Source organism: Schistocerca cancellata, chromosome 12 (assembly GCF_023864275.1).
Source record: "Schistocerca cancellata isolate TAMUIC-IGC-003103 chromosome 12, iqSchCanc2.1, whole genome shotgun sequence".
Lineage (NCBI taxonomy): Eukaryota > Metazoa > Arthropoda > Insecta > Orthoptera > Acrididae > Schistocerca > Schistocerca cancellata.
The window spans coordinates 127,581,303-127,606,547 of NC_064637.1; the positions used below are offsets into that span (position 1 = coordinate 127,581,303).

The 25,245-nt window shown below is 40.3% G+C and overlaps 1 protein-coding gene across 3 annotated transcripts in view; it reads left to right on the forward strand.

Annotated features, from left to right (window-relative positions):
• The window catches only part of LOC126109610 (uncharacterized), a 93,608-nt gene that overhangs the window by 19,901 nt on the left and 48,462 nt on the right, over nt 1-25,245 (forward strand). For all 3 annotated transcript variants that reach the window (XM_049914653.1, XM_049914655.1, XM_049914654.1), the window contains 2 exons: nt 8,522-8,690; nt 24,768-25,072. In XM_049914653.1, the coding sequence (XP_049770610.1) occupies nt 8,522-8,690; nt 24,768-25,072 (474 nt within the window). The remainder of the gene's footprint in view (nt 1-8,521; nt 8,691-24,767; nt 25,073-25,245) is intronic.

Consider the following 25,245-nt stretch of genomic DNA (forward strand, 5'->3'; position numbering starts at 1 on the left):
CATTTGCATTCACTGCGTTCAGCAACAGACGGCCCCATGAGCGTGTTTTTCCTGCTGGCCAGTGTTGCAGCACCCGCGGCAGCATCTACATGTCAATTTTGCTGGGCCCTCTCTAAATCACTATTGGCTCATTGCAGTGGACACTTCTTCAAACTTACCCTGTGTGGCACATTGTCCATCTGCATATGCAGCAGCCACTATTTCGGTCCCGTCTAAGATGTTCGCATTTGAGGGACTTCCGTATACTGTGGTTACTGATAACAACCCTCAATTTTTCTCAAGCATTTGCACCTTTTTGTCAGGTTAATGGTGTGAGCCATCTAACAACACCTCCGTTTCATCCTCAATCAAAAGGTGAGGCCTAACGCATAGTTTGGAGCTTAAAGCTCAGATGTGGAAGTGTGTATCCGGCAGGTACCCTGAAGTTGCTCTAGACTGTTTTTTGAGTTCATACTGTTTAACTCTGGTGGGGGACAATGAGCCCGATGGAGCTGCTACATGGGTGCCTACCGTGGACCCTCTTTCACCTACTGCATCTGATGATGCAGTAAGTGAAGGAGGTGTAATATTCTTCAGGACATATAGTTAATCATATCCAAAGTGTAGCTAACAGGTACAGGCAGATGTGAATAATTGTAGGTATCTCTTGACTTAACAGCCTCTTAGGACACAGTACAACATGAAATATTTGTCAGTGTGCATTTCACAATAACAAAGAAGGCTGTTCTTACCGAAATCATATCTGTATTAAAAGATAACAGAAAATTTTACTTTGAGTTTCAGAGATGAAGAGACTTGAGGAACTGTGTACTTTAGGATAGTGTTCTATTTCCCATATGTCTCAATGTGTATACCAATGACCAACCTCATCCTCAAAACACTGGATGTTTTCTGTACACTGATGCTCATGCTTTGTGATTTCCAGGAATACTAAAAAAAAACCCACAATCAGTTGACACTCAAGCCATTGCACTTGACAGTGTACATCTGTTAAATAAGTGTTGGTGGAGGGCAAACAAAACATCACCATAAATTGACTGACACTGCTGAATACAGACTTAGCAGCTATATACCATCTTTAGCTGGTTACGCACCTTCGAGAAGCACAATGAGAACTGGATACAACAGATTCAGGCAAGAGAAAATTACTTTGTAAACTTGGCAGTTCCATGTGGGAAGCTGGCCTTACAGTGATGTGGAGTCATGGTGTTGGACTGTGCTAATCTGCAGCTGAATTTGCTTGCCCCTTGTGGGTTAATTTAGTATGTGCAGAGAAGGTTTTCATTGTACTAAATGATGCTTGCGGTGTTATAAACAGATGTCTTCAACCCACCCCAGGTGAAAAATTTTGCTTAGCAGTTGGAATTTCTCTACAAAACATTGGAAGAAAAGTCTGTATTGAGGGAGGATTTAGTAAGTGTTTGATTCTGTTAATGTAGAGTAGGAGACTGACATCACTCATAGGACAATCATGAAAAGACAGCAAAGCAAGCCTTATACTACACTGAAGAGCCAAAGAAACTGCTACACCTGCCTAATATCATGCAAGGCCCCTCAGGCACACAGAAGTGCTGCAAAATGACCTGGCATGTACTCAACTAATGTGTGAAGTAGTGCTGGAGGCAATTGACACAATGAATCCTGCAGGGCTGATCATAAATCTGGAAGAGTACGAGGGGGTAGAGATCTCTTATAAACAGTATGTTGCAAGGCATCCCAGATATGGTCAGTAGTGTTCATGTCTGGGGAGTCTGGAGGCCAGTGGAAGTGTTTAACTCAGAATTGTGTCTGAAGGAATGCACATTGGACATGAATGGATGCAGATGATCAGATAGGATGCTTACGTACATGTCACATGTCAGTCATATCTAGACTTACCAGGGGTCCCACACCATTCCAACCGCACATGCCCAAACCATTACAGAGACTCCACCAGCTTGAATAGTCCCCTGCTGACATGCAGGTTCCATGGATTCTCGAGGTTGTCTCCATACCCGTACACATCCATTTACTCGATAAAATTTGAAAAAGAGACTTGACCGACCAGGCAACATGTTTCTAATCATCAACAGTCCAATGGCAGTGTCGATGGGCCCAGGCGAGGCATAAAGCTTTGTGTTGTGCAGTCGTCAAGGGTACACATGTGGGCCTTTAGTTCCAAAAGCCCATATCGATGATGTTTCATTGAATGGTTCGCACACTTACTCTTATTGATGGCCCAACATTGAAATCTGCAGCAATTTTGGAAAGGGTTACACTTATGTCACATTGAATGATTCTCTTCAGTTGTCATTGGTCCCCTTCTTGCAGGATCTTCTTCCATCCGCAGCGATGTCAGAGATTTGATGAGAGGAGGCGATGGATGTAGAAAAGCAGGATGAGGAGATGGCCAGAGAGATGGAGGGGGGAGGAGGAGGAGAAGGAGGTGGTCGAGGTAGGTGGGAGGAGAGATGTGGGAAATGGACATAGGGAGATTGGAAGGAGTATATAGATGGTGGAGGGGCAGATGGGCGGCGATACAGGGCTAGCAGATAAGAGGCGAGGTTAGGGTGGAAGGGAGGTGCAGAGGTGATGGGGAGAATGGGATCAGGAGGGGGTGGGCAGAGAGATGGGTGGAAGAGATAAGCAGATACACAGTGATGATAGGGAGTCAGGAGGAGATGGGCAGATAGGGAAAGTGGTGGCAGGAAGGAATGGGCAGACACAGGGGTAAGGGGGAAAGAGGGAATGAACAGAGGGAGGGGGAAAGGAGAGGAAGGACAGAGAAATGGGGGAGAGGGGCGGGGGGGGGGGGGGGAGATGGGCAATATATATGTCAAATGTGTTTGCGGGTGAAACCGTGGGAAATTAGCTAGTAATTAATGAAGTAATTACAGGGTACCTGCAGAATAGGTGTTAGAAAGTTTTTGTCTACTTCGATATAATATAGGGTGCAGCCCTGGATCTACGATATTTCTGATCAGCGCAAAAAATGTGCATTTTGTAGCACAAGTCTTTCTGAAGAGTTGGACGTATAAAACACATGTATTTGACAAAATATAAGACCTTATTTGCTCTTGTGGCTTCTCTCCTGGTCCCAGTTGACCAATTTGACATCCTATCCACCTTAAAAAAATTGACAGTTAATACTGGGTGGGATTATTTGTAACTGTGGTAAAAAGAACTATTCAGAAAATTTGCACTCTTTATTGGCTATTAGCTAGTAACTTTCTCTTTTGTGTGACATAAAATTAAATATAGAAAACATAAAACCAGTAAGACAAGAGACAAGCAAGACAGCACACAGTTTCTTCAGTCCTTAGGTCCCAGCATTTTTTTTCTCTCTAATCTTGCTACAGCTTTACATAGCATGCTTTCCTTTCTGCGAAAGTCTATTACCTTATCACAGTTCGTCAAAGATTTTGCTACATGAAAAATCAAAATCTTGTTGTCTAATACTGAAAAAGCTGTTAATTTGAATGTGTGGTTTCTCGATTTGATTACGTCTATTTTGTCACTGTCTGCTAGATAAAATGAAATAGGCCTTTCTAATATTGCAGCAGTTATAACACACACCAAATAAGTTAGATTGTTTTGGCCCAGATGATCATTTTTATCCACCTCATTTACACAAATAACAAGACAGAATATACTTCACGAAGTACCAATATCAAATGCCTATTAGGCCTACTACAAACAAAAGGTTTAATGTTAGGAAATAGTTTCACATTTCATTCATACACTCCAGTTCTCAAGCATGAGATCTGAAAATAGTAGTATGAAATCTTTATATAAATTTGGACTCGTCATATTCTTCCTTATAATTTGTGTGATGTCCCCGTTTCTTTTCCTTCCTCATTCTAACAATCTTGTCATCACTAATTTTGTAACTATTCCTGCCACTGTCAAAACTTATTCTCCGGTTAGCTTCACTAATCTTGCCAGTTCCAGTTTAGTTATCAAGCATTTATTCTCCGGTTAGGCATTATGACTTGTTCATACAACGCATTTTCTGCGCTATTCCGAGAGCAGAATTTAAACGGCTGCTAACTGGGGAATGTACAACTGGCCCTTGGTAATGTAACGATCTGGGAAAAATTTTCCATCAAAATTTCGTTTTCTTGGATACACCATAATCTTTCTTACTTGTAATTTCCGTTAGTCACTTATTTCCACTCTGGTAGTCTGACTCTATGGATTTTGCCAATAATTGTAACAACAACACTTTTATTATTATTATTATTATTATTATTATTATTATTATTATTTCTAGATGCAATGGGGATTCCGTTGGCAGACACATCATGTACACTATGCACACATTCAAAAGGCAACTTATGATTTGTTCAGAAATAGACTTAGAATGTGATCAGAAATGTTGAAAAACCAGCTGGGATTTGTTTCAAAATCATATGAATAATCAATAGACCAATGTATGCTGGATGTTAGGTGCTTTGTGAAACCAGGTTTTTCTCTTCAAGAATATGAATCTGGCGCCCCCTGAAATTACTGCCCGGGGCAGATACCCCGGTTTTCCTCCTCCTAGATCCAGGCTTGATGGGGGTGTTAAATTCTTGTTATAACTTTTATGATATTGCAGACAATCTGAAATGTAATACAGATATTTTTCAAAGTGCTTTTCTTCTGCAGTTCTTCAGTTCTGAACTTGAATCTCGCTGAGAATTTGTCATTCTGCATGATGCTGTTCTTGGACCAAATGTGCTGTTTAGGCATGTCTCAATAGCAACCTCTCTTTCCTTTCCCTTGTTGACTAAGTTTCCTAATTAATTTTAGCCACCTGTCATTAGCCATTATTATTAGATGGTCGAGCTTTGGTTTTATTAGATCAGTTATCATCTTGCTTGATCCCATAATCTCTTATTTCATTACTCTACATATGCTATTTCCTTGAAATGCAGTGTGTTTACACACGTATGTAGCAGTACTATCAACAATGCTTTTCTTCATACTTTTTGTTATATTGCTATTCCAGAAAAGTACTCTTTTTTGTTGCAATATTTCTGTTTATATCAAAAGTTCTTCTGCTATTGGATGACAGTAGTACTCTCAAGTACGTGACTCCGATGCATCCTTTGATTTACGTCAATTCATGTTTGAATCTACTAAATTTTTGTTGCAAAGCATTACCGGTATATTTTATTCTCTGAATGTTAAGGTATATCCTCAGACTCCCAGTACAGCATACAATTTTAATGTGTTAGGAAATACAATATCAAATAGGGGTAATGCAGGAGTAGGTTTAATAATGAATAAAAAATAGGAGTGCGGGTAAACTACTACAAACAGCATAGTGAACACATTATTGTGGCCAAGATAGACATGAAGCCCACGACTGCTACAGTAGTACAAGTTTATATGCCAACCAGCTCTGCAGATGATGAAGAAATTGATGAAATTTATGATGAGATAAAATAAACTATTCAGGTAGTGAAGGGAGACGAAAATTTAATAGTCATGGGTAACTGAAATTCGAGATTAGGAAAAGGCAGAGAAGGAAACATAGGTGAATACGGGTTGGGGGTAAGAAATGAAAGAGGAAGCCGTCTGGTAGAATTTTGCACAGAGCATAACTTAATCATAGCTAACACTTGGTTCAAGAATCATAAAAGAAAGTTGTATACATGGAAGAATCCTGGAGATACTAGAAGGTATCAGATAGATTATATAATGGTAAGACAGAGATTTAGGAACGAGGTTTTAAATTGTAAGACATTTCCAGGGGCAGATGTGGACTCTGACCACAATCTATTGGTTATGAACTGTAGATTAAAACTGAAGAAACTGCGAAAAGGTGGGAATTTAAGGAGATGGGAGCTGGATAAACTGAAAGAACCAGAGGTTGTACAGAGTATCAGGGAGAGCATAAGGGAACAATTGACAGGAATGAGGGAAAGAAATACAGTAGAAGAAGAATGGGTAGCTCTGAGGGATGTAGTAGCGAAGGCAGCAGAGGATCAAGTAGGTAAACAGATGAGGGCTAGTAAAAATCCTTGGGTAACAGAAGAAATATTGAATTTAATTGATGAAAGGAGAAAATATAAAAACGCAGTAAATGAAGCAGGCAAAAAGGAATACAAATGTCTCAAAAATGAAATTGACAGGAAGTGAAAAATGGCTAAAGCAGGGATGGCTAGAGGACAAATATAAGGAAGTAGAGGCTTATCTCACAAGGGGTAAGATAGATTCTGCCTACAGGAAAATTAGAGAGACCTTTGGAGAAAAGAGAACCACTTGTATGAATATCAAGAGCTTGGATGGAAAACCAGTTCTAAGCAAAGCAGGGAAAGCAGAAAGGTGGAAGGAGTATATAGAGGGTCTATACAAGGGCAATGTACTTGAGGACAATATTATGGAAATGGACGAGAATGTAGATGAAGATAAAATGGAAGATACAATACTGTGTGAAGAGTTTGACAGAGCACTGAAAGACCTATGTCGAAACAAGGCCCCAGGTGTAGACAACATTCCATTATAACTACTGATAACCTTGGGAGAGCCAGTCCTGACAAAACTCTACCATCTGGTGAGCAAGATGTATGAGACAGGTGAAATACCCTCAGACTTCAAGAAGACTATAATAATTCCAATCCCAAAGAAAGGAGGTGTTGACAGATGTGAAAATTACCGAACTATCAGTTTAATAAGTCACAGCTGCAAAATACTAACACGAATTCCTTACAGACAAATGGAAAAACTGGTAGAAACTGACCTCGGGGAAGATCAGTTTGGATTCAATAGAAATACTGGAACACGTGAGGCAATATCTTAGAAGAAAGATTAAGGAAAGGCAAACCTATATTTCTAACATTTGTAGACTTAGAGAAAGCTTTTGACAGTGTTGACTGGAATACTCTCTTTCAAATTCTAAAGGTGGCAGGGGTAAAATACATGGAGCGAAAGGCTATTTACAATTTGTACAGAAACCAGATGGCAGTTATAAGAGTTGAGGGGCATGAAAGGGAAGCAGCTGTTGGGAAGGGAGTGAGACAGGGTTGTAGCCTCTCTCCCCGATGTTATTCAATCTGTATATTGAGCAAGCAGTAAAGGAAACAAAAGAAAAGTTTGGAGTAGGTATTAAAATCCATGGAGAAGAAATAAAAACTTTGAGGTTCGCCGATGACATTGTAATTCTGTCAGAGACAGCAAAGGACTTGGAAGAGCAGTTGAATGGAATGGACAGTGTCTTGAAAGCAGGATATAAGATGAACATCAACAAAAGCAAAACGTGGATAATGGAATGTAGTCGAATTAAGTTGGGTGATGCGGAGGGAATTAAATTAGGAAATGAGACACTTAAAGTAGTAAAGGAGTAAAACAACTGATGATGGTCGAAGTAGAGAAGATATAAAATGTAGACTGGCAATGGCGAGGAAAGCGTTTCTGAAGAAGAGAAATTTGTTAACATCGAGTATATATTTAAGTGTCAGTCCTTTCTGAAAGTATTTGTATGGAGTGTAGCCATGTATGGAAGTGAAACATGGACGATAAATATTTTGGACAAGAAGAGAATAGAAGCCTTCGAAATGTGGTGTTACAGAAGAATGCTGAAGATTAGATGGGTAGATCACATAACTAATGAGAAGGTATTGAATAGAATTGGGGAGAAGAGGAGTTTGTGGCACAACTTGACAAGAAGAAGGGACCGGTTGGCAGGACATGTTCTGAGACATCAAGGGATCACCAATTTAGCATTGGAGGGCAGCGTGGAGGGTAAAAATCGTAGAGGGAGACCAAGAGATGAATACACTAAGCAGATTCAGAAGGATGTAGGTTGCAGTAAGTACTAGGAGATGAAGCAGCTTGCACAGGATAGGGTAGCATGGAGAGCTGCATCAAACCAGTCTCAGGACTGAAGACCACAACAACAACAACAACAACAACAACAACAGACTGAAAATTGTTTCTGGATGTTAATTGTCATTTGCGATTCTTCATATTCCTACATCAGTTGTTGCAGTAGCAGTTGCATTTCCCGTATTTCCAACAACTACAACCTAAATGGTAAGTTGGAGATACAATAAATGAATAAATTAATAAATAAAGTAATAATAAATCGTATTCTGTTAAGGTGGTGGGTGCAATGAATAAGGTGGTTATTCATAATACCTGCAAAATGTAGTGACAAAATTAAAATAATGAAAAACAAAAATAACAGTAATGAGGGGGAAGGTTGTGAGACAGAGGGAAGAAGTGATTGACAGTAAGACTGGTTGCATAATTTGAGCTCATTGCCTTGCTCCACATTTAAATTTTATTGTTGCTCTGCACAAGGCGTTGGTTGCTGTCGGCCATAAAAAATCTTAAGAATTTTGCAAATAACTTCTGTTTGCTATTATTTTATTTGCATTTTAAATTTTTGATTAATCCTGTTACTGCTTCTGTACTGCTAAATTGAATGTGTTTATTTCTCACTTCCTGTGAGTGATTTCTTTCTGTTGCCATTTGAAGTAACTTTGAGTTCTGAATGTTAATGTTGTTGCCAATTCCCACCATTTTTGTGCCTATGTTTGTTATTTTTTAGCTCTCACACAAGCGATCAGGAGGCAATACAGACTTTCTGTGATGCCCCAAACCTGCAGAAAGTTTGTATGCTGCGCAGTGCCTCATCCCTTCTCTTCCGTGCACTCTACGATAAGTGCCACCGACTCTTAGAACTACGCCTCGATTACACACAGAAGCTCAGCTACTCGGTAAGTGTTACATTCTTTAGATTAAGGTGTTGATGCTTTATACTGGAGGTTATCTTTTGCTGCCAATTTTTACTTTCAAATATCCTTAGGTAAGTGAACATGCCAATGGTTACAAAGTTCCAACCATTCCTGGCCTCTACTAGCTTCTTAGCTGATACAGTTTTTATGCCAGAACTTTGTTAAAACCATAACTTTCTGTCTAAAATCTGGTCACCTGTAGAAAGAGGCTGTGGTAGTAACCTGCTGTCTTTCTATGCTTGAGATTAATTAATTGCCCATGGCTCATTACTTTAATTGACTGTGCCTGAATGGTTAGATCCAATAATTGTACAAAGTAATTTTGTCAGATTAATGTTACTCAGTGATTGCTCTGGAAGAGATCTATGCAAGTTTTCGAAATAGAAATGCTCCAGAACAAGAGGCATTACTTTAATTTTGCTCACAGGGTTTAACAGTAATATTGTGATTGTGGATTAATTCCGGAGATGTTTGGTGGATGGGGAGGGGGAGGGGGAGGGGGAGAGGTGTCAGCAGCAACACACAGTTTTTTATAATGTAGACTTGGTGTGCAAAATATTTTCTAAACTCAAGAATCCAGGTAAAAACTGCATATATCCTCAGTGCACAAGCTGTTGTTGTTGTGGTGGTCTTCAGTCCAAAGACTGGTTTGATGTAGCTCTCCATGCTACTCAAGCTTATTCATCTTCAAGTTCAACCTACATCCTTCTGAATCTGTTTACTGCTGTATTCATTTCTTGGTCTCCCATTGTGATTTTTTACCTCCTCTCTCTCTCTCTCTCTCTCTCTCTCTCTCTCTCTCTCTCTCTCTCTCTCTCTCTCTCTCTCTCTCCCCCCCCCCTCCCTCTCCCCCTATCCCCCCCCCCCCCCCACACACACACACATACTTCCCTCCACTAAATTAGTGATCCCGTGTTGTCTCAGAAAATATTGTATCAACTGGCCCCTTCTTTTAGTCAAGTTGTGCCACAAATTTCTTTTCTCCCAAATTCAGCTCAGACCCTCCTCATTAGTTACTTGATCTGACCGTCTGATCTTCAGCACTCTCCTGCAGCACCACATTTCAATTGTCTATTCTCTTCTTGTATAAACTGTTTACTATCCCTGTTCCACTTCCATACATGGCTACACTCCAGATACCTTCAGAAAAGACTTTATAACATGTAAGTCTGTATTTGATGATATCAAATGTCTTCTCATTGCCAGTCTGCATTTTAATTCCTCTCTACTTCGGCCACCATCAGTTTATTTTGCTGTCAGATAGTAAAACTCATCTACTACTTTCAGTGCCTCATTTCCTAGTGTAATTTCCTCAGCACCATCTATTTTAATTAAACTACATTCCATTATTCTTGTTTTGCTTTTGATAATGTTCTTCTTATATCCTCCTTTCAAGACACAGTCCATTCCTTCAGTTGCTCTGTGAAGTCCTTTGCTGTCTGACAGAATTACAATGTCATCGACAAACCTCAACAATTTTATTTCTTCTTGCTGAACTTTAATTCTTACTCCCCCAAATGCACAAGCTTTAATGATAAAAACAAACATAAATCCAACAAGTGTAATAGAAATCAGAGCTGTGCACAGAGACTTTACCTTCATACTGCAATGTGGATTGCTGTGGCAACAGTGAGATCAACAGTACGCAGATTTGGTGCCAGAAACAGGGGGTCATCCTTAATAGTTTGCCACAAGACACTTCTCGTCTTCAATGGTATCCATTTAAAAGAGAGCCCTTCTTCAATCTTGACCCTTCTTTGGCGGTTGACTTCAGAGAATGTGCCAATATGCTAGCTTCTGGGTTGTCAATCTAGTTGGCTCTGGAGGCACACTCCTCTGTTTGGTCCCTTAACTCCAACAACCAACTAGGAATGACAGGAGAATGTTTCCCTGGTCAGTTTGATTTTGCACAAAGCCCAAGACTGACATTATCTCTATCTTAATGATTAATGGAAAATCTCATATAAAGATGTGAAACAAATACTAACAAAGAGATAGAGTGGCTGGCCAGTACTTACCTCAGCTCAGTACAGCCGATAGATACACATAAAACAGAACCGAAAATTACATTCCTAGCTTTCGGAACAAATGTTCCTTCATCAGGGAGGAGAGAGGGGAAAGAAAGGGAAGAAGGGAAAGGGGATTCAGTTACTCACAACCCAGGCTATGAAGCAACAGGGAAAGGAAAATAGGGAGGGTAGCAAGGATGGAGGCATGGTTGTCAGAGGGAAGCCAAAGATATTCTACTGTAAGTACTGTGCCAGCTTCAAACCAAAGAGGATGCATACAGAAGTAAAGAGGTATATAGTATAAAGATAAACACAACTATGTAGGATGAAAAGATGCGTGAATGGTTAAAGAGGAAAGGGAAAGAGGAGAAGACTGAAGAGTAAATGGGAGTGAGGTTGTTTAACGTAGGTTCAGTCCAGGGGGATGGCGGGATGAAAGGATGTGTTGGAGTGCAAGTTCTCATCTCCGCAGTTCAGAGGGACTGGTGTTGGGTGGGAGAAGCCAAATGGCACATACGGTGTAGCAGGTTCCTAGATCCCTAGAATTATGCTGGAGGGCATGCTCCGCTACTGGGTATTGGGCATCTCCTAGGCGGACAGTTCGTCTGTGTCCGTTCATGCGCTCAGCCAGTTTAGTTGTTGTCATGCCGATGTAAAAGGCTGTGCAGTGCAGACATGTCAGTTGATAAATGACGTGTGTAGTTTCACACGTGGCCCTGCCTTGAATTGTGTATGTTTTACCAGTAGCGGGGCTGGAGTAGGTGGTTGTGGGGGGATGCATGGGGCAGGTTTTGCAGCGGGGTTGGTTACAGGGGTAGGAACCGCTGGGTAGAGAAGGTGGTCTGGGAATATTGTAGGGTTTGACAAGGATGTTACGGAGGTAGGGGGGCGACGAAAGGCAACTCTGGGTGGTGTGGGGAGAATTTTGTCAAGGGATGATCTCATTTCAGGGGTTGACTTGAGAAAGTCATATCCCTGGCGGAGTAATTTGTTGACGTTTTCGAGGCCAGGATAATATTGGGTGACAAGGGGGATGCTTCTGTGTGGTCTGGGGGTAGGAACATTGTTGTTGGACGGGGAGGAATGTATTGCTCGGAAGATCTGTTTGTGGACAAGGTCTGTAGGATAGTTGCGGGAGAGGAAAGCACTGGTCAGGTTATTGGTGTAATAGTTGAGGGATTCATCACTGGAGCAGATGCGTTTGCCACGAATAGCTAGGCTGTAGGGAAGGGAGCATTTGATGTGGAATGGATGGCAACTATCAAAGTGAAGGTACTGTTGTTTGTTTGTGGGTTTGATATGAACAGAGGTGTGGATGTGAGCTTCAACAAGACGAAGGTCAACATCCAGGAAGGTGGCTTGGGTTTTGGAGAAGGACCAGGTGAAATTCAGATTCGAAAAAGAGTTGAGGTTATGGAGGAAATTAAGGAGTGTTTCTTCACCACGAGTCCAGACCACAAAGATGTCATCTATAAACCTATACCAGGCCAGGGGAAGCAGCTGTTGGGTCTTCAGGAAAGCCTCCTCCATGCGGCCCATGAAGAGGTTGGCATAGGACGGAGCCATCCTGGTTCCCATGGCCGTTCCCCTGATTTGTTTGTAGGTCTGGCCTTCAAAAGTGAAGTAGTTATGGGTGAGGATGAAGTTGGTAAGTGTGATAAGGAACGAGGTTTTTGGAAGATCTTCGGGTGGGCGTTGGGAGAGGTAGTGCTCAAGGGCAGAGAGACCATGGGTATGTGGGATGTTGGTGTAAAGGGATGTAGCATCTATGGTGACAAGAATTTCAGTTAAGTGTCAAGTGTCATTTTGATTTGATTTGACTACCATTTGTGATGCAACAATCATCATGCCAGTAATCAGTTTCCTCCCACACTCATTGCAACATATTGAGCATAACTTGTGCAATGTTAGCATAGATCTGATTTTTGGTAGGGGAGGAACATACATATGGTCGTTAATGAAACACCAGAGAAAGAAATCCAGTGGTGTCAAGTCAGGCATGATGTGGTTGGTCCTTCATGGCCAATCCACTGACCTGGGAAGTGATTATTGGGGAAACCTCAAAACTTCTGGGAGGAAATGAGGTGGTGCACTGCGAGGAAATGAGGTGGTGCACTGTCTTGCTGATAGTAAACTACCCCATCTGAGTCATCTTCATTGATCTGTGGAATTAAAAAGTTTTCTAGCATACTCAGATTCACAATACCACTGGCAGTTTGTACACTTTCTACTTGCTAAGGGCACAAAACACATTGACTGTGGGGTTGTCATGAACATGTTCCAAGGTTTCATCTGGATTTTCGTTGCGCCATATTCTGCAGTTGTGGGTGTTCACCATGTCAATGATACGAAATGTTGAGTCATCACTGAAAATTATTGTGTTCAGGAATGTCTTGTCATTCTCTATCCATTGCAGCAATTCTGCACAGAATTCTTCACGAGCAACCTTATCTGCATCACCAATACGCTGTGCCATTGTGAATCTGTACGGTTTCAAGTGTAAATGTCTATGCAGTGTTCACCAGTCTTTTGTGGAATTCCAGTCTCACAAGATGCATGTCGCATTGATTTTTCTGGACTGGCGTAGCTCTCCCTAACCTGTTTGATATAATCAACACCACGCAGGTGACGTGATAATTTATCATTTCCAGTAAACAACCCATCTCAATAAAGTTCTTGTGACAGGAATACACTGTAGGCCTGTTTGAAGGTTATTTAGCATATTTTGTGCCAAATTTATGTTGAACAGTTGTTGCAGAATCCATGAAACCAAAACACACAATGAGAGCATACTCCACACCAGTGAAAGTAGCCATTTTAAATGTGCACCATGCTGCTGCTCCTGTTGGTGGAACGGGGTACTAATGCACTATGTGAATCAAACTCTTAAGTCGTTTGTTACAAAGTAACAAATCTATCAGTTCTGTAAGTTATCTCAATAAATTTCTATATCATTCCAAAGTGGTAAAGCCCTTTTTGACTCGCCCTGTATATTTACCAGTAGCATCAGTATTACACATTCACCTTTTTGGCAATGAAACGAAATATTCATAGTGCTACAAGGTATGTTGAGAGGCTTTGATATAAGTGTGTAAATTCTCCAGTAATTATTGACTTAAAGATGGAATACTTAAGAGTATCTATGCATAAATTTTTAACATTTTTTGTTTTAAAATTGTCTGTCCTCAGAGGAGTAAAGCCCCTCGTCTGTAGTAGCCGCTGCACTTATGACAGTAGAAGACACAACAGTAGACGGAAAATTGTGCCTCAAATTATGTGCCAAACTCCGAAAAACGAGATTGACAAGGAAATAATACTGCATAATTTCACATTCAGGTTTCCTCCACTAGTTTTTCTACATATGCGACGTCACATTTTAGGTATAGTGTAGGACCAGTTTTGTAAACAATATCAACCCAATCTACGATTTATTTCACTTCTTTATGAAGCTGTATATTGTGGACCACCAGATCAGCTCCTTAGTATGTTGGAGGAATTTCTCACTGCTGAAATTAATTGTTGTTAAATTGTTCTTGGGCATTATGAGGCTGCAAACTAATAAAAAAGATTGTAGATTAAACAGCAAACACCTGCGTGTTTGATTATGCTCAAACTGGTTATTGTGTTGCAGATTTTGTAAAATTGACAGAGAGACCATGTGGCAACCGGATTTTTGTAGTTTTTTGTATTTATGATGCATAAAGTCCAGAACTCTAATACTAATTTCCCAAAGCAGTTTGAAGCAACTCTCAAAAATTTGCGTGAAAATTGCATTTGAAGTTTTCTGAGTGTCTTTAATTTCCCAAAAAGGAGGACAATTTTTCGATGGACCAAATAGCTTTGTGGTAGAATGCCTGTCTGCAGGCAGCAAGGATTCAATTCCCAGCTGATTGAGAATATTTAATCAATGGCGCATATTCCATGGAGCATTTTCGTGAAGTATAAAGTACATAAAGATGGAGGGGGGGGGAAAAAAAAAAAAAAAAAAAAAAAAAAAAAAACAAGTTGGGACTGCGCAAGACTGATAATTACTGCTTCTAGTCAGGTAACACCGCCCCACCCCCCTCCCCCCACTGCCTCAGTTCATTTCGAATCAATGATTTAAATATAAAATAATGAAATATATGCCAATTACCACGTCTGTAGTTTTTATGAAAATTGCAAATGAGTTGAGGGGAAACGCATTTGTATAGTGTGCTCACTGCGATGGAAGTTACTGTTTTCAGAGTTTAATTATGCTTATCACTCTGGCTCAAGTGAGATCATGTCTTGGGTATTAAAACAATGAATGCAGTTCATGTGGTATCTCTTTTTTTTAATTTAAATGATCTTTAACAATATTTTAAAAAGATCAGTAATTTAGAATGTATAGTTTGAATGAAAACTGGAACTTAGCATGTAATATGCAACTAGAAATAAGGAGACATCAGTTTTTCATAAACAATAATTATCTGCCCAACCTTGTACAAAAACAAATCTCCTGCAACTTATTTTTCCAGTCTCCCACCACCTCCTAAAGTCCCACCATCCAGCAACAAAGAAGCATTCCCCTCGTAACTCAATATCACCTAGGACTGGAGCAACTGAATTACATTCTCCACCAGGGTTTGGACTACCTCTCGTCATGCCCTGAAATGAGAAATGTCCTGGCCACTATCCTTCCCACCCCTCCCACAGTGGTATTCTGCTGTCCACTGAACCTACACAACATACTCGCCCATCCTTACACAGCCCCTGCTCCCACTCACTTACCCCATGGCTCACACCCCTGTAATCTAGTTGCAAGACTTGTCCCACACATGCTCCTGCCACTGCCGCCGCCACTGCCGCCGCCGCCACCACCACCACCACCACCACCACCACCACCTACTCCAGTCTGGTCACTAACATCACCTATCCCATCAGGGCTACCAGTGAAAACATTAATGTTGTCTACAAACTAAGCTGCAACTACTGTGCTACATTCTATGTAGGCATGACAACCAACAAGCTGTCTGTCCACATGAATGGCCTCTAATAAACGGTGGCCAAGAAACAAGTGGACAACCCTGTTGCTGAACATGGTGCCAGACATGACATCCTTCATTTCAGTGACTGCTTCACAGCCTGGACCATATGGATCCTTCCCACCAACACCATCTTTTCTGAATTGTGCAGGTAGGAACTTTCCCTGCAATGCATCCTACATTCCTGTAACCCTCCTGGCCTCAACCTTCTTTAGCCACTGTCCTAACTCATCCAGCCCCTTCCCTGTTCTCATTCCAGCACTACACAGCTGTCCACCACCACACCCAGTCTTTTTATTTCTCTTCTTTTCTGCTATTTCCCCCTCCCCTCCCCCATCTCTACCCTGCCCTCAGTCTAACCTGCAGTACTTCACTGTCCGACACCCCCAACATACTATCCCTCCCCACCCCAGTCACCACCTTACCCCCACCTAGTTGCCACTCCCATCATGCACTGGTGCTGCTGCTCGCAATGTGGTTTCATTTGCCTGAGACTGCAGTCTTGTGTGCGTGCGTGCGTGTGCGTGCATGAATGTGCTTATGTGTGTATTGTTGACGAAGTCCAATGGCTGAAAGCTTTAATTGTGAGAGTCTTTTTGTTGTGCCTATATGTGAATCAGCATCTCTGCTATATGGTGAGTAGCAACTTTCCTTCTCATAATATTATCATAAAAATTACAATTAGATACGAGTTAAATAGCATCGATTTTGTTGTAGCAAACCTTGCAATGCTTTGCAATTGCTAAATATGTATAAGGATTGCTTATATGTCCTAATCTTCTTCCCACTCTTCTCTCTTTCCATGTCCACCCCCTCCTCTCTTCTCCTCTCTCTTTGTCTATATCCGCCCTCCCTTTGTCCAATACCTCCCAACACTCTCTGTCCATCTCCTCCTCCCCCTCTCTGTCCATCTCCTCTTCCCCCCTCTCTCAGACCTTGAGCCTCATGTACTGTTTTTGCAAACGATACCTCAATCGGGAAAAGAAGTCACTGAATATGAATGGGTAAATCTGCTGGAATCATTAACATAAGGATTATTGGAGAGATCTCACCAGCTGCTGGATCTGTGAGGATAGTAGCTTCAGTGACAATATTTCTCACAGTTTTAATGTGTGAACGGGTAAGACTACAAAGTTTTGGATGATTCAGATTCCATAGTATTATCATAATTATAAGTTGATAACCCACAAATACAACATTCCTCTTTTTTCTTGAGGCTGACTGATGTAGGAAACAAAATGGCACACTCTTATGTCTACAATTTTTATTTAAAATTATGTATAAAGACAAAGAATATATGTCAAAGACACAGTTGTCTAATGGTTGAAATAACCTGATATATAAGTTAAAACTGACTGTGAGGAAGAAAATGAAGCCATGCCTTTTCACAGTACAGCGATTTCTTTCTCATAGACTGATTTAATAGAAAATCTGTATGTGTGTGTTTAAAAGAAATACATAGCCTATGTTCCTCTGAATGTTAGTAGAATATTGTGTAACAACATGAAATAAAATGGTCAAGGACTTTTTTTTGAGAGTTTTGCTAATTTTTCCCCTTTACGTGTTACATGTATATGTAGTTACCTTATATATTTAAAAAAATAAAGGGTGGAACGCGATAATTTGCTGATTTAGCTATGAAATAAAAAATAATGAACACTTAGAAATTTACATTTTTATTTTTCTCATATTGGACAATAATGGAAGTTTCTAACCCCATTGTTTAAACACTATATCTAGCAAATGTCTACTTCACAATCCACACACTGCCACAGTTGTTTTCCAAACTTCTCATGCACTCTTTCAAGCATGTCTTCTAGTATTCTTGCAGTTTCAGTCTTAATATTGTTCTGTAGGTCTTCCAGAGCGTTGGTACGGTTGCAATACACCTTTGACTTCAAGTAACCCCAAAGAAAAAAAGTCTCATGGTGCAAAGTCTGATGATCGTGCTGGCCGGTTGAGATCCCCCATCCGAGAGACAAGTCTTCCAGGAAACGTTTGCCTCAAAAAAATTCATGGTAATGCCCGCTGTGTGTGCGCAGTGACAGTCTTGTTGAAACCATGTATCCTGTAATTGCATCACCTACAAAGCCAGTTGGAAAAACTCTTGCAGCATAGTTAAGTAACGATCCTAATTCACAGTTGCAGCACGATTTTCCTGGGAAAGTAAGGTCCAGTGATGCCTATTCGTGATACGGCGCACCACACAGTGACACGGTCTGAGTGCAGGGGTCTCTGGTGAATTTGCCTGGGGTTCTTGTTGCTCCAGTACCGCATATTCTGTTTGTTTACACACCCACTGAGGTGAAAATGTGCCTCATCAGAAAATAACACATTTGCGTCACAGGGTATGGTTGCAAGCATGTCTCCACAAGCTGTTCTTCATGTTACATAATCCCGTTTTGACAATTGCTGGACCATTCACATTTTATGCGGGTGAAAATTCAGTTCGTTATGAAGAATCCGGTGCAGAGAACATCTTGAAATGCGATGAGCAAGTGCTTGTTTCTGAGCTGAGCATTTCGGAGATTGCAGTACTGCTGCTCTAACTCGTTAGACATTTTGTGGTGTTGTAACGTTTCTATCAGGGCATCTTCATAACGGTGACACGTTCCCTGTTGTTCTGAGTGCATTTACCCAATTTAAAATTGATTGCCATCCAGGAACACGTCCATGTGGGGGTACTGCAAATCGCAAATGAAAAGCACGCTGCATTGCAATGATAGAGTTGGAATTCGAGAAACACACTTAAACACAAAATGAGTGCTTCTCATGTGTTCAATGTATTATCCCAGCTGAACAACAATTGAGTACAAACCTCCCATTGGTCATTTTAAACCGCCTACTCTCCCCTCCATTTGATCAACAGTGCCACCACAGTGTGAATTATAGAAAAGCAATTTAACGCACTCTACCCTGGATGTACTCTCTATTCATTTGAAAGTTTATACCATGTAAAAAATTAAAGTAAATCACTTGGTAACTTTTCCAGATTTTGGTAAACTTAGTCATATAGCAGTACAGATTTAAATTACATAGGTATTCCAGCTGAAAGGAGGAGGGAAAAAAAAGTTACCAAAAGGATCCACAAAGCAGCGATTAAGGATCTTGAGTTCTAGAGAATTTTTTTCCCCTTATTTTTATATATTTTACATTTCACAGAAATTCTCGTAGAACATGCTCCTTTATTTAAAAGTTGAATTGGTAGGGACATGAACTCCAACCATGTGCTTGGCATGCTAGCTAGCATCAAAAAATTGTCCTAAGTTTTGATAACTTAAAGTGAATTGGAAAACTTAAAAAGTCAAATTTTTTGATAATTTTTGACAGCTGCATTGATGTGCTTTGGAATGCTGATAATTGTGTACTGGATTTCACATACTGTGGTTAAAAAAACATTACAAAAATCTGTTTGCCATCTGGTCTCCATTTTAATTTAGAGGAGGGATGGCAATTATCGCTGAAACAACCTGGTTTTCTGTTTACGTCATCCCTTACTTTTTTTAAATTCCTGTTGGCCTCATTCCTGTAATGAACATGGAAATCGAACAAAGTCTGAAAAATTTTGAGGCCCTTTGTTTCAAGATACATAGAATCAAAATATTGAATTAAATAAGCAAGTAAAAGAAAAATTAGTCCCTCCCCGTTATTTGCTTTTCTCAAAAAGTGGTAAGTGGTAAGTGGTACTACTACAAAAAATCACCAGTGTTCTCCTGTTGATTCCAATTTTTTGAAACATCTGCTCAAAAAAAAGTTGTAATTGGGATAATGCTATTATTTGTACATTACGAAAAGTCAATGATAAAGTGTAAAACTATGGTTGCAGAACTCTATTTCTCGTGTTAATTTGTCCGTCAGGGCTACAGGCAGATAAAAGCATGTTATGAAGACATCAGACAGCAGATTAGCTGCTTTCTATTTTTATTGTAAACTATAAATGAACTGTTAAGTTTTATGCTTTCTCCTTATGTTATTTCACAAGTTGGTTGTGGCTCCTCCCGTTTTTAATCTTTCAAAGTAAATAGAGCGTTGTACTTCATTGAAACCACTCTTAGTAAAATACTTCCAGACTAAAGATAGTGCCATTCTGTAGTGCTGACATCTGATGATGACACTGAGAAACCACCATATAGACCAGACGGAACAAGTGTCAAATGTACAAGCGAACAATCTAATAGGCCAGGGCTTCCCAACCTTTTCAGCTGGCAGACCCCTTTTTGAGTCGAAAATCCATGGCGGACCACTAGTCAGTCAAGAGCACTGTAACTATTAAGTTTCAGAGCAAAACCCATGGGAACTGAAAGCTTCTTAATGCAAGTGCCATGTTCCCAACGACCCCCCTCCCCCTGAAGTATCAATAGTCTTTCGTTTAGAGATGAATGCAAACAACTTGAAATTAACGATCAAATTTGAAGTCCAACTGTATCCAGACACTTACAAGTGTATTTACTCCCTTTGTTCAACACACTATAGCCTGATTAAAATTACTTGGTAACTGACATTTCACATGTTGGAGCTGCCTTCCTCCAAGAGCAATCAATGTCACGTCCAAACCGTTCGCTCTTGACAAGCTGCCGCTTGTGGTTTGTTCACTTCCACTGTTTGGCTACTGTTGTGTAAGGAGCATGCATATTTTATAACACCCATGTGTGTGTGTGTGTGTGTGTGTGTGTGTGTGTGTGTGTGTGGTTTTTTGTGAAATCCGAAGAAAAATGTTCAAATGTATGTAAAGTCTATGGGACTTAACTGCTGAGGTCATCAGTCCCTAGTCTTAAGGACAAAACACACACACACACACACACACACACATACACACACACGGTGCCTTAGACTGCGCAGCCATTCCGTGTGGCTGCGAAGAAAGGAGACAGACTCATGATTCGGGATACAAACACATCACGAAAGAAAAGAGGCCAAGGAATTGCCTTTAAAGGACTATTGTGACATCTGTTGTGCAATGTGTGGGAATACATTCACCCAGTTTACATACATTTCCAAAACCGGATTTCGTAAGCCGATGTCCCAGTTCCGCTTTTGGTTGGTCAGGTAAACACTTCAAAATTGATTGTGGAAATCTGGTTTTATAAAGCCGTTTTCCAGTTCCACAATCGATTTTCGTGCCCATGTAAACAGCTCAGAAAGTTTAGTTATTTTTGCGTCTTTCCGTATCTACTGAACGGCAGCTGTCAGCCCATAGCCGGCAGATAGCAGGCAGTGTTGCAACAGTGTACTGTCAGTTGGTAGCTGGCAACTGGCAGGTGGCGTGGCAACAGTTTAGCCACAGCAGACAACTTCAACTACTACTTGGACACTATTTCATAGCAGTCAGCCTCAACTGTAAACAAATTAGGAAAACAAACAAACACTCTTATTTCTATATAAGAAGACAAACCATTTCACAGAACGTAAGACTTTTTTTCTCAAAGGAAACAATTCTGGTAGAGGAGGTTAGCTTTTACGAAGGTGGCACTTGAAAAGTCCTTATTTGTTTACGCTCGCTGCCAGTTGTCACAATAGTGTCAGAGTAATAGCAAGTAATTGTAATTGAAGTATAGGCAGGCCATATTTTTAACTGAGAGGACAGAATATATTATAAAGGAAATAAATTAGCTTTAGAGATCATTTTAATTTTCGTAACAAAAATATCAATGCCAACAGAATTCAATTAATAATTATTTTGTACATGATAGAAGATAGAAAAAAAAAATCCTATAGAGTTACAGTTCAGGTACGTTCACTGAGCATCTATGAAGAAAACTGCTTTCTTCTTTACTATATATGAGTCTGTAGGAATAAATAATGGAATCCTAATGTGATGGTTGAGGGTGCTTCTGCTGACAATTTTGAAAAGTTGGGTTCAGTTCTTGACAACTTGAGACAGATGTCTGGTTCCGCATCTAGACAGCTTCGGTACCTAGACAGCTTCGGTACTTAGTTTTGTGGGCAGCATAGATCGAGAATTCAGATTCACACACATATGTTGTGGCAATCGGAAGTAGTACACGTTTTGCCTTTTCAACAAGGGGGTAGTATTTCTTGTTATTCAAAAGTGTGAGTAACCGTCAATGTCAAAACTTGATTTCAAGGTAGGGTCTGTGGCAATTTCTATCAACAACTCATATTCATTTGATGATACAATGTTCAGATTTTTGGATACAGTTAATGGGTTGACCACCCATTCGTATCTCTCCAGCTTCTCATCTTCAGCTGTTGGGAAATAATGCTCCAACAATGACATCAAGCTTCGGAGATGTTCCAGGATTTGATGAAACAAATTCTTCTCAAGCGCCAATGTTTTGTTTTTCATAAACTACTTGAGAAGAGGAAAACACTTGACCTCCCCCTCCTCGACACTCTCTGCCCAAAAATTGATTTTCCTCTTGAATGCTTGAACTTTGTCTATAGCAGTGACCTTTGTTTCACTTTGCCCTTGGAGTGAAATATTCATTTCGTTCATTTTGGAGAAAATATCTGACAAATAGGCAAGTATACACTGCCAATTTTCATTATTAATAAGGTCTGTTAATTTGGTGTTATGCTCCAAAAGGAAAGCTAAGACTTCCAATCTTAATTCGTACAACCGAGAGAGTGCATTCCCACGTGAGTGCCACCTCACTTCTGTGTGGAGAAGCAGGGAACGATGAAGGTTTCCCATACCTTCACACAGTATTGTGAAAAGTCTTTACTTCAACGGCCTTGATTTTATGTAGTTAATGATTTGAATGGATTCGTTTAGTAGCTAAAGCATTTCTGTGGAGAGCACAATGACTACTGCTGTAATTCTTGGCGTTTTCTTTTATTTTCGTTATTGCTCCGACTGTAGGACGCGTCATAGCTTTTGCACCATCTGTGCACACATCTATGCAATTAGACCATGAAACTTCGTTAGTCCTTAAAAAATCATCCAATAGATGGAATTTCAGCACCAGTTGTGTTGGCAGGTAGTGGTCTGCACAACAAGAGGTCCTCCTCAAAACATCCAGAATATTCATAACGGACAAAAGCCAATAAAATCGCTAATCCTGCAACATCAGTGGATTCATCTATCTGCAGAGAAAATGAATTGTGTTGGATGCGAGAAACAAGAGTGTCTTCCACATCACTTGACATGTCAACAATGTGTCTCTTGACAGTATTGTTTGATAATGGCACCGAAGATACAAGCTTTACTGCCTTTTCGTCTAGCATGCAAGAAACAATATCATTAACACACGGCTTTATGAGATTTTCTGCAATGGTATGAGCTTTGCCTGTTTTTACCACTCGATAACTAACCAAGAAAGAAGCTTTTAATGAATTTTCATTAATTGTTTTTGCATGAGTTTTCATGCAATGCTGAGAAGCAGCTAGTCCAGCACTCTTCCTTTCGAAAAAATCAATGTCTTTAGCCTGGAAATCCAGATGAGTACCTTCAAAATGATGCTGCAATTTAACTGGAAGCATTGAACTGTTCAGAAAGACTCACGCACAAATTACACACTGAGCCTTACCCTCCTTTGTCTCCATAAAGCCCATTTCTAAATAGCTTTCGTTGTGCTTACGCTTCTTGGTTATTCCACTTCCACTGGATATTGCAACCAATGGAGTACTTGCAGCGTTTTCACATAATAAATCTGGCTGTGGAGCTTCTTGTGATTGTTCTTCCTTTGGTCATCCTCCCTCCTCATTCATTTCAACTGGAAACTTCCCTTGTTGTGAAGGCGATGGAGCAACTGCACCCTTCTTCAGTGATCCTGACTTCAGCCACCGATCCATGTTAGAAGTAATAATCTGGTCAAAAATCGACTTATGAAATAGGTAGTGTGCTGACAAAGCAAGTTTAACACTTAATGATGCCTTGGGCTGCATACGTGCCAGCGAGTGCTGTGATTGGTCGACTAAGCTCGCTCCACGCATGCGTAAAAGGTTTCAACGCATCTAGTGCCATGAGCCGGTGCACAAATGACCCCCGTTTTGTTGCCAAACAGTTGATCAGAGAAGCCGCATTCTCCGGCACTAAACTGTGTATGCGGTCTCACTTAGGAACCACAAAGGCTGCTTGGGAATACGACCTGAAGTAAAAGTACACAGGTTTTTCACAGTGATAAATTTGATTTACACATTTTTATTCAATAATTTTACTTATTATTTTACACGATTTGGTGAAAGGTGGCCGCGGGCCCCCTAGAAAGAGCCGGCAGACCACAAAGGGGTCCGCGGACCATAAGTTGGGAAGCCCTGTAATAGGCCATGCCACATGGTTACAACTACCTTATTGTCTCACCAATGCTACACTAGTTCCCATGTCTTGTGTTAGTTTCTTGTTTCTTTCGGTGTTTGTATTAAAATAGCACTGATCACTTTTCCCATTTTCTGTGGTAATACAAAATTTCAAAGCAGTGGATATTTTACAAATAAGTTACTTGTTTTTAAAAATATTTATTTAAAAACAAAAATTTTAGCACTGCTTGTATAACTGATACATTAGTTTTTTACCTGGTTAATAATTAAAAAGAACCTTGTTATAACTAAGACCAAACAAACCTAAAAAAATATGGGCTATTCAGAACGAAAAACTGGTATTGGTTTTAACCAGTCAGTTTTTTGCAATCTTTAGTTTAGGGGTGGCCCATTACACATATATGTAGCCTGCTGTAATTGTGAAAATGTTAGAACTTCAGCTGCTTGTGTTGTGCCTTTGCTATTGATTTAATGATGAAGCTTAAGACGACTTAATAAAAACCATGCAGTAACCAGGCATTAACCAAAGATGGGTAGGGAGGAAGCAGCTATGACATTCACAGTTGGAACTCTCTATATTCACCAGATGAGACTAAAACAGGACATTTCTTACCAGACAAGAAGTCAGGCTGGTGAGTGTGGACGATGTAGCTGTATGTCTTTGATTTGCAACTAATACTGACTTACTTGCCTTTACAGAGTGCTCCACCTGTAATGTTGCTGTGCAACTTTTATGGCTGGCAATTAATTGTATGCTTCAGAACACACAAAAAAATCTTTTAAACAGGTGCTTGTGTAGAAGGGGAACTGTTATTTGGTTGCAGGTGCTAAAGAACTTGGTAGAGAAGTGCTCCAGAATACACACACTAGGGATATCCAGTAGACTGCTGGTATCTGAGAAATTTTCGGAGGCAGTGTCACATATGCAAAACCTCCATGTACTGATTCTGGAAGGATATTCCACAGAAAGCCCTCCTGCACTGCGACCTTTGGCTGATGGGTGCCCACAACTGGCCGAGGTTGACTTTGGATTCACAGCTGTCGATATGTATGATCTGAAGTATTTCCTGAATGCCAAGAGGAACACCCTTAAGTCCTTGCATATAAAATGGACAATGGTTGTTGAAAGGTGAGTTGGAGAGTAATTGTTTAAAAATATGGCATCTCAGTCCTTGATCGCTATTTTTTATTTTCAATAACCGGTTTCAGGCTAGCTGCCCATCTTCAGATCTGTTAGATAAAGTTAAAAATATAGTTAACAAGAGAGATATAGTTGCTAATAGAACTATCTTAGTTTACAAA